We start from the raw sequence: 17,408 nt of genomic DNA, 5'->3' as shown, positions 1-17,408 counted from the left end.
AGACTGACAGAAGAGATATGAAGATCTCCATGGACACAGAGGACAGCTTCAGGTGCCCTGGTGGGCTTGTGCTGGCTGGCCCAGAGAACTGGGCAGAGACTCACATGTACGTACTCCACTTGAAGTTGACGGGGGGGCACAGTTCCATCATCCACCTGAGTGCCCCCCCTTGCCCTGGGCTCCCCATCCCTTAGCTGCTCTCCCCCTCACCCACAGGCAGCAGCCACTCACCAGATGACAGCTGAAATCAGTGCAACATTACAGGGGCTGGAGAATTCTGGAGGAGGGAGCAGCACAGCCAGCTGCCAGAGAGAAGCAGCACTTTCCCACTTCAAAGTGTGGCTTTTTCCTGTTGGCTGTGCAGCTTGCTGGCTCTCCAGCACTCGGTCGCCACCTGCCCCCTGCAGGCAGATGCAGCAGCAGTCCTTCCCACGCTGCCACCACTCACCAGGTGGCAGCCAGCAGCATGAACACAGGTTGGAAGGTTTCAGAGGAGCACTGGGTAGCCACACAGCTGGTGGCCGGAGAGAAGCATTGCTTTCCCGCTTCAAAGCACTGCTTTTCTCTGGCTGGCTGTGCGGCTGCCCAGCTGCCCTGTGCTCCTCTGAAGACTTGTTTGCATTGCTCATTGCCTCCTGTCTGCTCTCCGTCCTGAGGCTGCAGCCTGCAGGTGAGCCTCGTTGATCTCCTGCCCCATCCCCCACAAACCTCTCTGCAGAGAGACTGGCCCCCTCACAGAGCAGCCACCCCCTGTGCAGGAGGGTGACAGATCCAGTGCTGGACTGCCCAGCCCTGGGGGGCCCATGTCGTTAGGGGGGTCCTGTGCCAGGGCACAGTTTGTTTCATTGTAAATCTGTCCCTGAACAAAACCAAAATACCCAACCAATTTTTTGATCAAATTTTCCTCTTTCAGGCTGTCAGCAAGGAGGCAAAATGAAATGTAGTTTCTGAAGCGCAGATTTTTGTGGCTGTTAGGATCCTATGAAGCTATGATTTTGTGTTTAAATTGTAGTTGGCTGTTCAAAGACATAAATAATTATAGCTTTCGGTGATTCACTGTGTGCATAGCAGAGAGTAGGACTGGGTCCTTTGTATGAAAACATACTCCTATTGTGCATTTTCTGTAATGAGAAGAACAGACTTTTGTGCATTATATACTATAAAAATATGGGTCCCAGATGGCTGAATAAAGAGGATCTTCTTCACCTACAAATGTAACTTTTACTATATATCATTGTTATATCGACTTATATTTTTCACGTTATTAGCTTGTTTTGGATCTCTATCACAGACTATAGGTACCAAAGATGAAATACATACACAGCCATAAAAAGAGAACACTAAAATACATTAAAAATACCATACTGATTAAATCAAAGCAATTGTTTCCAGTATTTTGTGGCTATAACGAAGAATGTATCTTTAATTGTCAGTACACCTGGTGTACATTCACTGCAAAGAACAACTCATTATTGGAATATAGTGGAGCAAAAAAATGCCCCTTTATTAATCTGATGTACATTATATATCTTTGCCTTTGTTACATGTATGATAGGTATTTGGCAGATAAATTTATACACACCTCCACAATTTATAGATTTATACTGTACATTGTCATCCTACACAGAGCATGCCCTTTCACAGTTATACAGACAGCTTTTCTCAGGGAACTTTATGCATTTGGTAAAACATTTTGGCAATCAGCAATCTGACACAGAGGAGCAGGCCAGAAAGATGAGTTCACAATTATACCAGCTGTACTTGGAATGAAAAAAATCCAAAAACCTGAATGTGAGAATTTATCTATGCACACACATGCAAGCACATATACACAGTAGTGATAACTGTAACCCACATTACAGGAGCTCATACAGAGCAATAAAAGAAACAAAAAGGTCAGGGCCATTGCCAAGATCTCAGTCCAAAACTGTGGATCTGAAAATGAGTGTGTGGAATTGACATTTAAAACTACATTTTATATATATATACACAATAGGTCCACATTGTCATGTTACAAAACACTGGCCATCAGGGCACAGTTACACCATGTTTTGTATACTAAAGACAGTATGCCAGTTCTGCTCCCAGTTGCCTTCTTGCAACTCCATTAATTTTACTAGAGGTCTATGGGGGAAAATTAAGAGCAAAATTTGGCTCAACATAAAGAAAGTACATATTTTTTTTTGGAATTTGTTATTTTCTGAGGCTTTAGGAGCTACATATTAGTTACCTTGGCTATATCAGTAAATTATATTGGAAGAATAGAGCTGTATTTTCAATATCAAGCACTGGATGGTTATTTTTTCCATACGCAGAACTGGATTTAATCCAATGAAGTATGAAGAGGAAACCATCCATTTGTTTGTTTGCTTGTTTATGAACTTCACATGTCAAATGTATTAGTGGTCACGTGAAAGTTATAATTTAATTTATTAGTGTTTTAACTCAAGACAGATTATGATAAGAAAATGCACAATTTTGAACATATAAAATGGCTAGAAAAGGAAGTGATTAGTTGATTCATGTGATTTCCAGTCTGGGATGATATAATGAAATGTATTGGTTGGAACCCTGGTCACTTGCATGGGGACACCAAAGATTAAAATTATTAATAATCACAATCTATACATTGGTAGATTAAACCAACATGTTATAACTCTTCTTACCCCAGGACTCAGTGAAGAAGTTGCTACCAATCCTGTGTACACAAGATTTAACCTATTTTTTAAAAAGTTGAAAGAAAGCTAAGGTCTTCAACCTGTAAGCTTTTCCTCTGACTATATAGGCATAGGGCTTGCCTATATTGACCAACTTGCTGGATCAGCCTAAACCAATATGTGTATGCTGCTCTAGTTTTGGGGGATTTTTTTAAAAACAATTGCCATAGGAGAAGTGCTACAGAAACCAGCCACTGCACAGACTGGGTAAGATTCCTACAAAAACATTTTATTGTTCAAAAATAACTATTTAAAGTTAATATTTAACATTCTCTTACTTTTTCCTCTAAGTGATTTCATTTTAGTTCCAATAATTATGATAAGGTCAACAACATTCAGTGGAAATTGAAAGTCATTTAAATTTTTTTAAAGACTTCAAAACACCCTTTTTTCCTGCTGACTCTTTAATTCTGCCATGCACTCTCTCTCTCTTTCCCTGGAAACACATTGAAAAGAATTAAGTTGTTTGCATCTAGGGAAGAAGCATAATGAATGCAGAAGCAATAGAAAGAGCTCTCCCCACCCTTTCCTCTTACATGTGTGTGTGTGTGTGTGCATTTTCAGACTGACTTCACTTGAATAATAGCAGGAATGGTACTATACACTGCTCATTATGGAGCTAGATCTTTTTGTATGTTAATAATTAATTGAAAGACACCCTGGCAATGGCTCTGTTTCTAGCTGGTCAAAGAATGCTGATAAGAACAGTGGCAAACAATTTAGCCATAAGAACATTACTAGAACAGCAGCAGCAATGTCTGCAGAAACAATGAAAAACATACAATACAGAAAGAAGACAGACATTTTCCCATATATTACACAGTAGTTAATACTGGTGAGACCCACATGGAACACATTCAGAACATACTTTGCTTCAAAAGAAGAAAAGACAAGAATTTATACTTGATTTTGAATATCCTTGTGTGCTGAGTCACTGGAACATGAGTGACTGGTAGTTCTATATGGTTTGTTGCTTCATTGTTTGGCACAGCATGGTGCAGGAAGGGAAATTATGATGATGCAGCTAAATCAAAGCCCACTTCTAAAACAATTACAGGCAATCTTTTTCAGTGACATAAAATTAATGGAAAATTAAGAAAATGCTTGGCACCACAGCAATTTTTATGGATGAATAAGTCAATAATTTTGCACAAGAAAATGAGCAGAGGGAGTTTTGTACTCAAAGCATAATGCAGCAAATGGCAATCAATGGCACTGAGAATGACATTGCATTTTTTAAAAGGCCATCCAAATTAAGTTTTATAGCATATGAAAGTCTTATATTTGTCTCACACATACACATGGTGCATGTGTTTGTGCGTAGGTATTGTCACCAAAACTGTACAGTACATCTCCTTTACAATAAACAGTGCTCATATAGCTGCATTATATAAGAACACCGAGAGCAGTGACTAGAATTTAAATACAATTACTGCAGAAAAAAAAACCTTTAGGACCTGAACCCTAGGCCTCTAACCTACTAGTCCTGACCTTTTTTGTTTATTTTATTCTATTTCATAATCTCTCACTTTCTCTTTCTTTTCCCCGTTCTCTTCCCCAATCTTGTGATTCTCTTGAGAATGAGAAACTGATCCCCGCCCTATTGCTTCAGCAGGGGATAGGCCAGAATTTACCAAGCAGACAGTGAGATATTAGACAAATATAATGGGAGTGAGTTAGAAAGTATGTGCACTTGTAACCACCACCAGGCAAACTTGAACGTGGGACGTCTGAAGCCCAGTATAGGAGCCTCTACCCTCTGAGCTAAAAGCCAGCTGCCTTCCAGCCCATGTTGTAAAGGTCTCTTGGTCTTAACTGTTGCTGTGGTCTAGGTGCCATTTCACGGGACAGTGAATCACACTAGGGCTATGTCTACACTTGCAGCTTCTTGCGCAAGAATATCTTGCGCAAGGGTTCTTGTGCAAGAAGTCTTGCGCAAGAAAACGTCCACACTGCCATGTGTGAGTGTGGACGCTCTCTTGCGCAAGAAAGCTCTGGTGGCCATTTTAGCCATAGGGCTTTCTTGCACAAGAAATCCTTGCCGAGCGTCCACACTGCCCGCTTGTGCAAGAGCTCCTGCGTAAGAGGGCTTACACCTGTTAAAAAAGACCTCTCTTACCATGCGATACTGTAAATTTCCTTGCGCAAGAGCGGCCGGGCAGTGTGGATGCTCTGCAGATTCTTGCACAAGAACAGCCATACTTGCGCAAGAAGCCACCAGTGTAGACATAGCCCTAGTGTTTTTCTCTGCTGATTACTGTGTAACCGACACACCTAGGCTATGTCTACACTCATGGCTTCTTGCACAAGTATGGCCGTTCTTGCGCAAGAATCTGCAGAGCATCCACACTTGCGCAATGCCATTATTCCTAAAAATAATCAGTGTAGCAGCATTGCACAAGAGGGTTTTTCTTGCGCAAGAAGGGGCAGTGTAGACAGCTCCCTTCTAGCACAAGAGCCTCTTTCGCAAAATGGCGGCTCATTAGGTATGCAAATGAGGCTCGACAATATTCCACGTTTAGCCTCATTTGCATACTTCTGGCGCAACAACCCACCAGTGTAGACATAGCCTAGCTGATAGTTCTAGCCAGACAGAGCCATAAAATGGGAGCAGGGCTACAGAAAACAGATCCACATGAGTAGTTTGTCCTCAGCAGTTCATATTTGCTGTGATGTATAGTGTACGTTCCTGGCACTACAGTTTAGGATTTCACTGCTGGGGTTTATGGTTCAAATCCAGGCTATGGTAGGTAGCCAAAGTGAGAAGAAAGAAGATGAGAGGATCTTTAGGATCCAAGAAGAAAGTAACAGAGATGACTTTGCCATGGAGACACCCAGGGAAACTACAGTCCCCCAACTTGATTGTCCCTCTCATTACTTGTCTGAGGTCCATGGTTATAGCCTTCAGCTCAGATGAAAGGAGGAACTGAAAGTGGGAGTAGCTGACAATATGCTACTCTCACATGCCCTCTAGGATGTCTGTCTTATTAAATGTATGTTCATGGAGAAGGTGGGTGGAAGGGACAGTTCTATGCTGTTTCTGAGTCACTCTGATCTAGAGATCATCATGACGAAGCAACTCCTTTCCCCTCCTGGGGGTATGGTGAGGAGAAATTAACATGTACTAGACACCATCCCGCTACAGATAAGGTCATCAATGCCCCAGTCTTAGAAAGCAATTGAAGTTGTGATTTGTACCACAAATCTACTAAGCTTTGAATGTCAGGGAGCTTTGACTGCTTCCCCAAAGTCATGTCTTTTCTACACTGAGAGGAATCTCAGTGCAGCAGTATTTTCACCCAAATTTAAGTGAAAAAAGACTGCAGAGAAACTCTACTTCCATTTATTTTTATTTGGGTTGGATGCAGCTCTGCACAAGCCAGTAAATGTGGGAATAAATTAGTATAAAACTGGTGTAAGCAAGAGAAGAATCAAGCAGATACATGGAGTTTCTGTTATTTGTCCCAAAATGTTTTCCAGTACTTGGTTAAGTGCATGTGCACACCTACATCTGCATGTACCATGCTTGAAAGTTTTCAGAAAAATCAACTGGGCCACGTAGCAGGTGCCAGCAGGATGGTGTCAATTCATAGACCATAATTTAATCAGACTGCTTTGTGTTTATGTGTATGCTAAAGTATCTCTTTTCATATTGTTTGCAATGTTCTGGTAGTCATGGTGGTCCCAGGATACTAAAGAGACAAGGTGGGTGAGGTAATACCTTTAATTGGACCAAATCCTTCAGGGCCCATCCAGCAGGGTTCCAAAGGTGTCTCTCCTCACACCTCCCTGCCCCACATCCCCCAGCCGATTTAACACCCCTCCACCCCAGGTACCCACATTACCACCACTGGTAGCACAGAGGGGCTAGAAAGGCTTTTAGCTGCTGATTCCGCATCACTGCTAGAATATCCCTGTGGCCCGGGGGAGGTGTGTGCAGAGCCATCCCACCCACAGGATGATTTGGGGTGGTGACCTCAACCGTCCTATGGATGGTATGGACCCCCATATTCAGGTTAGCCCTTCATGGGCTGAGGCCAGTAGCAGGGGACAGCTCCTTCACCCTCCTACACCCCCTCTACAATCACTGCAGTGGGGGGAGCCATAGGGAAGTAGAGTGTTGCAACAGCCTCTGCTCTGCCACCATCTCACAGGCCAGCCTAGACACTGCACTTCACTGCAGTAGAAGGAAGCAGAGCGCCCTAGCCTCAGCCACAGCAAGGCGGAGCAATCGGGCTGGCCTGGGACATGGCGTCAGAGCGAAGCAGAGGCTGCTGCATCGTTTCCCTTGCCCGCAGTTCATGCTATGGTGAGTGCAAGGGGAGGAGGGGAGTAGCCCCCCCCCCCCATGGTAGTCCCCGAGGCTATGTCCCTCAGGGGAGGAAGCTTGAGGGAAGAGGTGCAATGGAGTGAGAGGGCGGAGCAGTGGTAGGAAGAGGTAGACTGGGAGTAGAGCAAGGCCTGGGTTTGGGGGAAGGGTACAGACCCCAACCCCAGGCTGCAGGCATTCCAGCAGCTATGTGCAAGCTGAATTGTTGAACTGCTCTGGCCCTCTCCATTAATTTGAGGCGCCTGCAATAGAGACTGCCTGAACTGTCAGGCCTGCAGAAAGGTGCTACTGGACAGTGGAGCTGGCTGAGGTACCTCCGTAACAGGGCAGGACAGTGATATAAAAGTGAGGTTTCCAGAGGCACCAAGAAAGATAAATGGCGGGGCTCCTGGGAAAGAAGAATGAAACTTGCTCCCATATGGAGCTGAGCATGGTGGCAACATCAGGGCATTTCCCTTTATTTTTATTTAACACATCTACAGGGCTAAGAAGAGCCTGTGATAGGAGGATCTTTATTCTTTGATCGTGTGTGTTAGGCAGGCCACTTGTCTATTAAATGAACTTTCAGAGATAATTTGCCTCTCGTGCTGGAGACAACTTGAAGGGCTGTTTTGCTTTAGGCTGTTTTCAATCCTGGCTTAATGAAATGGTGACCCTAACCCCAAAGGGTGGCACATTGGCTTTTTACTGGAGGGTATAAGGGAATTAAAAGCAATCAAGAGGAATAAATGAGGGAATTTAGGAGAGGGTCTTTGGAAGGCAAGTTAATTTGGAATCAGTACAGTGGCAAGGTCAGGAAGAAGAAAGGAAAAAGTGAGAGTGGAAGACTGACAGATTTAATAGCCTGTTTGGAAATCTTGAGAATAACAGGGAACCGGAGGCTGGACAAAAGGAGGACAACTGGGCTGGAGCTATCAGGCAAGGAGCTCTGGTACCTATTCTTCTGTGAGTAAATGCTGAATGATTGTGGTCAGCGAAGGCGTTGGTTAGGACCAGGCACAATGAAAGCAGGCTTCCCTACATATCTCCACCAGCCCATTTCAGTCCCACCCTGCAGGCACTATGCAGTCCTAGCCTAGACCTCTTTTGCTACAATTATAATCAGGGCTCGCCGAACCGCAGCGAGCCCCTCTTGCCAGCCGCGCTGTCCGGCGATCTGTGCATGCGCAGAACATTCTGCACATGCGCAGATCTCCCGAACCCAGCTCTTCTGGGTTACAATCTACTCACTACGGGCAAGTAGATTGTATAATTTGTCGAGCCCTGATTATAATCTCTGCTTACCTTGAACAAGCATTATCACTATGCTGAACCCTTTTAATTTTAAAATAGAAAAATTGTATCTTCCTGCACAAATAACCCAGGCCCCTAACATTTAAACTTTAAGAGAATCTCTGTTACCTCACAGCAGGATAAAGACTATGACACACAGATAATTAGCTGTGATTTCATCCATTGGAGGGCTCTGATACATTAATAAAAGCCAGTTTGGTTTGCTCTCTCTTGTATGTACACACATAGTATATGGCATTTTCCTATGAAGTTGCATGTGATTTACCTTCTTTAACGAAGTAGAGTAACATCTGGATCTATGCCTCGAAAGGTCAAATACTGGTGCTCCAAACTACTGTACTACCAAGCCACTGATTATATGCACACAGCTACAATTATGTTCTCTGCTTTTCTCCCCATAGCATACCATGTTGGGAATATGGAGGAGGGAGGGCTTATATTTATGTACTCTTTTTTCCTGTCTATTTCTATTCTTCCTTTTCTTTTCCCTTTCTGCTCTCCAGCCTTCCTTCCACCCCACCCCACCTCACCCCACCCCATTTGGAGTGAGGGAGGAAAAGGTCTTTTTCATTGGTACCATGGAGCTGCATCCATGCAGTCCAGTATTTTCTTCTTCTGCATGCCAGCTTATCTCCCTTGCCATATCCCAATCACACTGGCTGTGTCTACATTGGTGCGATCTTGCACAAAAGCGGCTGCTTTTGCGCCAAAACTTGCTGCCTGTCTACACTGGCTGCGAGTTCTTGCGCAAGAACACTGACATTCTAATGTATGAAATCAGGGCTTCTTGTGCAAGAACTATGATGCTCCCGCTTAGGAATAAGCCCTCTTGCACAACTGTTCTAACGCAAGAGGCCAGTGTAGACAGGCAACATGAATTTCTTGAGCAAGAAAGCCCTATGGTTAAAAGGCCATTAGAACTTTCTTGCATAAGAGAGCATCTACACTGGCACGAATGCTCTTGAGCAAAAGCACATCTCTTGCTCAAAGGCACATGCCAGTGTAGACGCTCTCTTCTGGAAGAGTTTTTGAACAAGAACTCTTCCGCAAAAGAGTTCTTGCGCAAAATCATGCCAGTGTAGACATAGCCACTATGTGCTCTAATGCTGTTGGCTATTCTACATCAAGGCTGAATTATACACTGAGGCAGCTAAAAGCAAGAGATGTAAGATGCAGCCTAGATTTAGCAAAATCACCAGCATTGTTGTGGATTATAGTGACATAGTGGCAAGGATCGTTTTGTATAGAAAACGAAGAAATTTCAAACATAATGAAAATTTAACATGGTAGTCCTGAATTGGAGCCCTCAGTACTTGATCCTTACTTTCCTATGTCCTCTCTCCTCCATGTGGGTCATAGCCCTGCAAATATTGAATTTAGTAATTCTTTAAAGTAACATACAGAGCTAAGCACAACATATCACTTTAAATAGTGTGTGGCACAAACATGTGATTTACAACTGGTTGTTGATCATCATTCTAAATCTGTACAGAGGCTTCAGATTTTGAAACAAGATGCAATAAATACAATGAAGTTGTGACTAAGGGATGACACAAGGGAGTGCCCTGAAAAACGAGCAAGAAAGAGAGAAACACACAAAGGCCAAAATTAGATAACTATTCAATGAAAGAAAACTAGTTGTCACTAACGTTAAGGCTGTTATAAATAGATGAAACCCACAAGACTCCACAATAAGGTTAACATTCTGTTTTCTTTTGGGAGGTGTACAGGGCTGTAAGGACTAGGAAGTGTTAAAAGGGTGAAATTATTGTTAAGATTAATATTTGAAAATGTATGCCAATTGTACAAATTTGCAAATACACCAAGAAATTGTACTCTTTTCTTGTTTAAAGTTTAGCAGTTGTAGGTAAATTATTTGGCTCCAGAGATATTGATCAAATTCAAAGCAGCCAAGGTTAATATAAAAATGTTTTTTCTAAATATTGTAGGCCTTCAAGGGAGTAAGAGTTGGTAGATTAAATTACAAAAGTACTTTTCTTAAAGCTGTTTATTTTTCATCCACACATTGTGTCTTCACTCACATTAGTTTTACACTGGTGTAACTACTGTCTAGAGTAGAGCTACTCATGGTATGCACCGGGATATGTTCAGACAACAAGAATGGTAGGAATGGTGTCCCTAGCCTCTGTTTGTCAGGGCCTGAAAATGGATGACAGAGGAGGGATCACTTGATGGTTATCTGTTTTTGTTCCCTCCCTCTGTGGAATCTGGCATTGGCCACTGTCAACAGACAGGATTCTGGGCGGGCTAGATGGACCTTTGGTCTGACCCAGTATGGCCCTTCTTATGTTCCAATCTCCCTTCCCGTTTCTGCAAAATGCTCAGAAATGTCCAGACCTCCAAGAGTTGGTATCTCTAAATATACTCTGGAGGATCAGGAACCAGTGAAAGTGCTTCTTTTCCTATTCTCTTACTTTGGCCATTGACTCTAAATTTTGAAGGAGTTGGTTTTTCTTCAGCACAAAAACTTCTCTGCAAATGTTAATCTTTCCCCGTGATTGAAATCTACATGAAATGGCTTCCTTTGAAAAAGACACTGCAACTGCCAAAGCCTGCCATACCCTTTTCTAAGAAAGCAGGAAGTTCCTTACTGTTTAAATATAGTTACACAATATTAGTATTCTCAGTATGGACACAGAATATGCAGTTTCCTGTTTAATGCTGCATGCATTGATCTGTGTAAGATTGACATTTACTGCACTGATACTGTTAAATAATTGACTTCCATGTTTGTATCATTGTGGAAGCTAATGGTGTCATGGCAAAAATCTAGGACCTATTTTTTAATGTCATAAATGCGACAATATATTTGACTTTTAAACACCTACCTATGAGCCCAGTTTTCTCTCCCTGAATATGTTTTTGAAAATGTTTCAAGAGGTAGCTTTGCAATTTGAAAGATAAAAAGTATTAAACAGCAAAAGTATGCAAAAGATGATGAAATTTTAAAACTTTCTTATGGAAGTTTTTAAACCTCTGTCACAGGGTTGGCAACTTTCTAATTGCACAAAACTGAAAAGCCCATATACCACACCTTCCCTGAGGCCCTGCCCTTTCTCCAAAGCCCTGCCTCCACTCACTCCATCCTCCTTCCCCCCACCACCCATTGCTCACTCTCCTCTACCCTCCCTCCCTCGCTCATTTTCACCAGGCTGGAGCGGGGGTGTGTGGTGTGGGAGCGGGTACAGGCTCTGGGCCCAAGGGCTCTGAGATGGGGATGCGAGGTTTGGGGTGCAGAAAGAGGCTCTGGGCTGGGGCTGACTGTGGGAGAGGGCTCTGGACTGAGGCAGGGAGTTGGAAGTGTGGGCAGGAATTCAGGGTGTGGGATTTGGGCAGCACCCACTTCAGGAAGCTCCCCACAAGCAACAACATGTTCCTCAGCTCCTAGATGGTGGCATGGCTAGGTGGCTCGGGATCTTGCATCCGCCCACAGCTCCCATTGGCTCTGGGTCCCAGCCAATGGGAGCTGTGGAGTTGGCACCCAGGGCAGGGGCAATGCATGGAGCCCTTACGGCTGTCCTTCTGCTTAGGAGCCAGGAGACATGTTAGTACTTCTGGGGAGCCACACAGAGCCGGGAAAGGAGCCTGCCAGCCCTGCACCAACCAAACCTTTCATGGCTTTCCAGTTAAAAACTGGACACCTGGCAACCTTACCACAGAAAAATATCTCATTTGAGTTAGATTTCTGAAATCTGATCACCACTCTAAGAGCTAAAAATCTGAAGCCTTTGAACCATTCAGTTAGGAGAGTTGACACTTGAAAGGAGAGGGAAATAAATCATAAATGGCTTTTTTCCAGTTTTACATCAACACCTGGGTTCTTGTGTCAGGAAGTCGAAGTCCCACCAGACCTCCACACACGAGAACAGTCGAAGCTAGGAGAATGGGGATTGCTTTGGTGATGCCCACAAGGGAACCAAATATCAAGTTTCCAAGTACAGCTGCTGCTTTGCTTAGTGCATTCAAAAAGCCAAAGCCAGTTGCCCTAAAAGAGAAAAAAGAACAACATTAAACATACTTGAAAAATTAAAGCCTTTGGGGGCAGGGCCACAACTGGGATAAAACAGAGCAGCTCCTTTGACTTCAGCAGAACCATCCCAACAGTTCTGTTCCCAGTTCTGTCCAGTTGGCTTACCTGATCAAACAATACCTTGTGGAAATGCTGATGTGACCTCATCCTCATATAATAATGAACACAAAGACTTTGGGCATGTGTGATGTAGTGAGGTGTGCTGTACACTTTGGTTGGGCATTCACTGGTCGCTATGCTTGGGCTGTGGGTGACCCCTACTGGCCTGCGTCTGTAAGCACGGCCCAGCGGGAGGTCGCCCTGAGGGCTCTCATGTCACATAGACCATGCCCCAACCGGTTCTTACCTGACCAGGGAAGGGGTTTGAACAAAGGAAGAGTGTAGCGTGGAGAAGGGACAGTCTTAGCTGGGAAAACATGAAAAGAACAGACTGAGCTGAGTGCTAGTGGTTCAGGGGCCTATGTCCCCCTGCCCCAAGGGGTCTAAGGCTGCCTGGCCCTGACTTCTATATTCATATCGCGCCTAGGCTGTGCTGTATCCCGGAGAAGCAATAAACACTCTCTATTCTACTGTTCGGTGGAGTCTCATCTTGCTGCAGGTGGGGTGCAGGGTCGAAGGGTACCCGACGTGCCATCACAGCATGAACCAAATGGTGGCTTGAAAAATGGGTCTCGGGATGCAGGTGAGACACAAGTCTCAGAGCCTGAGTGGACTGACTTAGGCTTGCAGAGTTGGGCTGCAGGTTTATACAATTGTCTGGGCTTGCGTGGAAGTCTTGTCTCTGAAAGCTCATGAGCAGACAAGGCCTCAGAGTCTATGCTCTTGAACACCTACACTACTATTTTCAGCCCTGAGGCCTGAGCCCCACAACTCTATCGATTGATCCAGGCTCTAAGATTTGGTGCCACAGGTTTTGTTTTGAAGTGTCGATGTGCCCTAAGAGATTCTGCTGGGTAGGGAAGGGAGGTGATTTCTTGGCTAAAAATCTAACAAACATGCATCAGATTGGACATTAATTGATAACAACATAATATATGATCGTATTAATATGCTATCAAAGCTCATGACAAGATTAAAACTAGATATTTTCTGCAAATCATTTTGATTGTAATAAACCTTGTTTAATCATGAATATATTATAGGTTAACTATTGTTTTAGTAATTTTGCAGTCTATTCCAAAGAGAACAAAACCCTTTACACCTCCCATTAGAAGCCAAGAAAGGCAAAGGGTATCAGAAGTGTTGGTCAGTACAGGTTTAGACTGAGGTTTCCTCAGTGAGACAGTGTGTGATCAGGGGCTGCAATCAGAAGAACAAGTGTGAAGCCTGATGACCAAGAATGAGACACGGCAGTGGAACATTGTACAAATGCTGACATCAACATTCTTCTCATCTAAGAATTCTTATGAGAGAAAAACCACGAACCTTGTTATCTATTGTCTCCTCATTAGCTCTGTGAATTGTGCACTTTCCAAACTCTTTTGACACTTTACAAGCTGGTCAGTCTTGCTGGGTGATTGCAACTGTCATTACTATATTCAAGCCCCCAGATCATTTGCAGCCAACAGCTATGCTTTATGATTCCCTTGCCATCTTTAAAATACTTGGACTTTAATAAAAAAGAACAATATTTTGCTAACATTCATTACTCTCTTTTATGCAACACATGGCACCCTTTTAACATACCACACAAGGGAAAAAAACGTCAGTGATCTGTTTAGGGAGAGAGACAGGCAGATAGAAAATAGATCCAGAGGTGCTGCTTGAAAGGATAAGCAGGAGAGTAGTGGGAGAGCCACAATCAATGGCCACCAACATCTAGGCATTTTACCTTTTTTCCCTAAGGTGGCTATTACTTTAGCATGTAAGCACTACCTGCTGGCAGAGAGTCATCTGTGAATTATGCTTGAGAGGGCAAACTGAAATGCATTGGAAGCAAACACCTTTGAGGCTGAAGGATTTGCAGCATGACAGATGGAACAGTGCAGACCAATGATAGTTGCCTGAGAACCACTAAAACTCACTTTTAAGTGGCCACTAAAAAGGCCACTGAACCTTCTGACAGAGATGGACCAAGGAAGTACTTGCAATGTTGCCTTAAAAACTGCTAAAGCTACTCCCAGACAGAGAGATTTGGGGAAGCCCTAGGGATGAAAATTACCTGTTCTGTTCATTGCCTACAAAGCATCTGGCATTGGCCACTGTCAGAAGACAGGATACTGGTCTAGACAGAATGGCCCTGGTCCAGAGGACAGGATACTGGTCCTGACCCAGAATGGCCATTTTTATGTTCTTAAGAGCTGTGGAAGAAACCAATCAAGGGGAGGACTGTGGGGACACGTCTACACTATGAGGAAGATCAATGCTGATGTGCTTGCGTATCTTACTTTGACCTTCCAATGTAGTGTAGACCATGCCTGGGAGCTTTGGCAACACTGCTGAAGGAAGCTGGTACCTGAACAGGTGCTAGTTCTTCTAGCACACTAAAAACAGCAGTGTAGTTGGAGCAACATGGGCAGCAGCCTGGGCCAGACTTCTGAATATACGCACATGGATCCCCTCATTATGTTCTTGGTCAGCTAACCAGAGCCATCGGCCATGCTACCCTTGGCCACACAGCTATATTTAGTGCTCTGGCTTGAGTGGAGTTAGCATATGTCTGTCAACACATGCTGGGGAGCACACTCCAAGCTGCAATATAGACATACCCTTAGAGGGGCCCAAAGAACAGAATGTGATTTTTCCCATCTCCCCAGCAGAGTTTGTGTAGTAAGGAGGAGGGGAGTCCCATTGTGCAAAATGGGGCAATACTACACATACACAAATATATATATATATATATATACACACACATATATATATATATATATATATATACACACACACACACAGTACACTTATTGTAGTTTTCACTAGTGCCCTACGGCCAAAATTTGCTCAAAAGATTATGAACACTGAGAGAAACAATATTTATATAGAGATAATATAATCCTTTTCTGTCAACATGTCTCAGCCTAAGGGCAAGTCTACAATACGGGCTAAAGTCGACTGAAGGTAAGCAATTCCAGCTCAGTGAATAACATATCCGCAGTCAACATACCACATCTGCAATGTGTATGCCACACTTGGTTGGTGGGAGAAACTCTCTCAGACTTTTATGTGTTTCTCATTCCAGTGGAGTATTGGAGTTGACAAGAGTGCATTCAGCAGTTAATTTAATAGGTCTTCACTAAATCGACCCTCAGTGGATCAATCACCATAGCGTTGATCCACCTGGTAGTGGAGACAAGCCCTAAACACCGTATGAACTAACAGAACAAGTTTTGACAGAACTAACAAAAGACTATAGATATAACTAATGCAAATTTAGGTACAAATCGAGACATGAAACTTTTGGAAAGGCAATGCTAAGGAACATATGGGTATATTTTGTATATTACTTTATGGAGATAAATTGCTTCATAGATGCTATCTGCTTACATCATCTAGTTATAACAAGGACTTACATATAATTTCCTGAGCATTTTGGAACATTTATTTTCATATTCTGTGCTCTACATCTAGCACATTCAGAACCTACGGTATATTCTGCGATGATTATCTGATGGATGTCTCTGTATTTTATTTCAAACACAAAGGCAATTTTTGAAGATGGTATGTAATATATTTTAATTAAATTGGTGCAGTATTCAGGCATTGGAAAAACCCAGCTTTTTTGGAAAAAATAATTGGCCTAGTCAAACTTTTGTAACTGGATGATGCAGCTGATTCTGTGATCTCGTTAACACTATAAAATAACCATAAGGAGAGATGAATAAGATTGTTAAAATAAACCCATTTGTCTTTGCCCTTGACTATTTTGATGATTTAAAAGTGAACAACACTTTAGTAAATGCAATTTTTTGATCTTTAAGCATATCATTTTGCATACAAATACCATGTTAATTATGACCAGAAACAAAAATAAGATGTTCAAAAGAAGGAATAAAAATATCTGAATAATGTAGCTCTTGCTCCCTGCACCTGAGCAGCATTCTCTCTGGCTTTAATCACCTCTGATTGCTTACTTGGATCTTGAAAGTATAGGTCTGACTGTGCAATCTTGATGCACTCAAGCAATGCTGTGTCAGGCTCTACAGCTTTAAAATACAAACATATTTGCTAAAATATTTGTGATTCAAATCATTCTATTCCCTATTAATACTTCCCTTCACTGTATCATAACACAATCTAGTACAACGGAGGGACTGAAAAATGTTGTCTATATCTGCCCCAATCACCAAGCACAACAGGGCACGGTCTCCCTCTGTGTGTCTGCTGCAAGCAGTGTTTCAGTTCATAGAAGAGGAGATCAAGTGTACTGACATTCTGAATCATCAAGGAAACGTGGTGAATCATCAAAGCACTCAATGTGGCTTGAAATGCAGTGAAGGCGAGAAATCATTCCCAAACATTGTACCAATCTGCACTACATTGATCAGTTAATGGGCAGATCGTTGGCACACACTCCTGTTTTCTGACGCTATGTGAGCAATTAGCCGTGTGATTCCCATTAGTGATGGGGGAGTTATGTAGTCACAATCCCTTGTGCACCACTTAGAAAATTGACAGGAACACATCACTTCAATACAGAGAGAACAGTGGGGTGGATTTGTGCAACTCTTTCAAAATTATTTATTTTATATCTTCTAACAACAACAGAATAACAATATGCAAAATTCTCTAGAAATATGGGGGTGAGCAGGTCTTGCAGTGTGGTGGCCATTAGATGGTAGATTTTAGTTCTGATGCTAGGGAGAGCTGGTTTCATTAAGCCATGACAAAGGGAAGTGACTTCCTTTAGCCCAGTGGTAGGCAACATGTGGCCCAAGAGCTGCATGAAGCCCATTTGGGTTCTATGTGTGGCCCATGAGACATTTTATTTACCATTGCCCATGTGCAGGGTTGCCAGATTCCACTGGTTTCCACCTGCATAGTTTTTTCCAACTAACGTGGTGTGCATGTAAAGCAAGGGCAT

At 43.0% G+C, this 17,408-nt stretch overlaps 1 protein-coding gene across 2 annotated transcripts in view; it reads right to left on the bottom strand.

Annotated features, from left to right (window-relative positions):
• Positions 1-916: 916 nt before the first annotated feature.
• SV2C (synaptic vesicle glycoprotein 2C) overlaps positions 917-17,408 on the bottom strand; it is a 199,491-nt gene continuing 182,999 nt past the window's right edge. For both annotated transcript variants that reach the window (XM_025185249.3, XM_006124253.5), the window contains one exon: positions 917-12,346. In XM_025185249.3, coding sequence (XP_025041034.3) covers positions 12,163-12,346 — 184 coding nt within the window. In that variant the 3' untranslated portion in view covers positions 917-12,162. The remainder of the gene's footprint in view (positions 12,347-17,408) is intronic.

The sequence above is a fragment of the Pelodiscus sinensis genome, chromosome 6 (assembly GCF_052426305.1).
Source record: "Pelodiscus sinensis isolate ZL-2025 chromosome 6, ASM5242630v1, whole genome shotgun sequence".
Lineage (NCBI taxonomy): Eukaryota > Metazoa > Chordata > Testudines > Trionychidae > Pelodiscus > Pelodiscus sinensis.
This window is presented reverse-complemented; position numbering and strand designations above follow the sequence as displayed.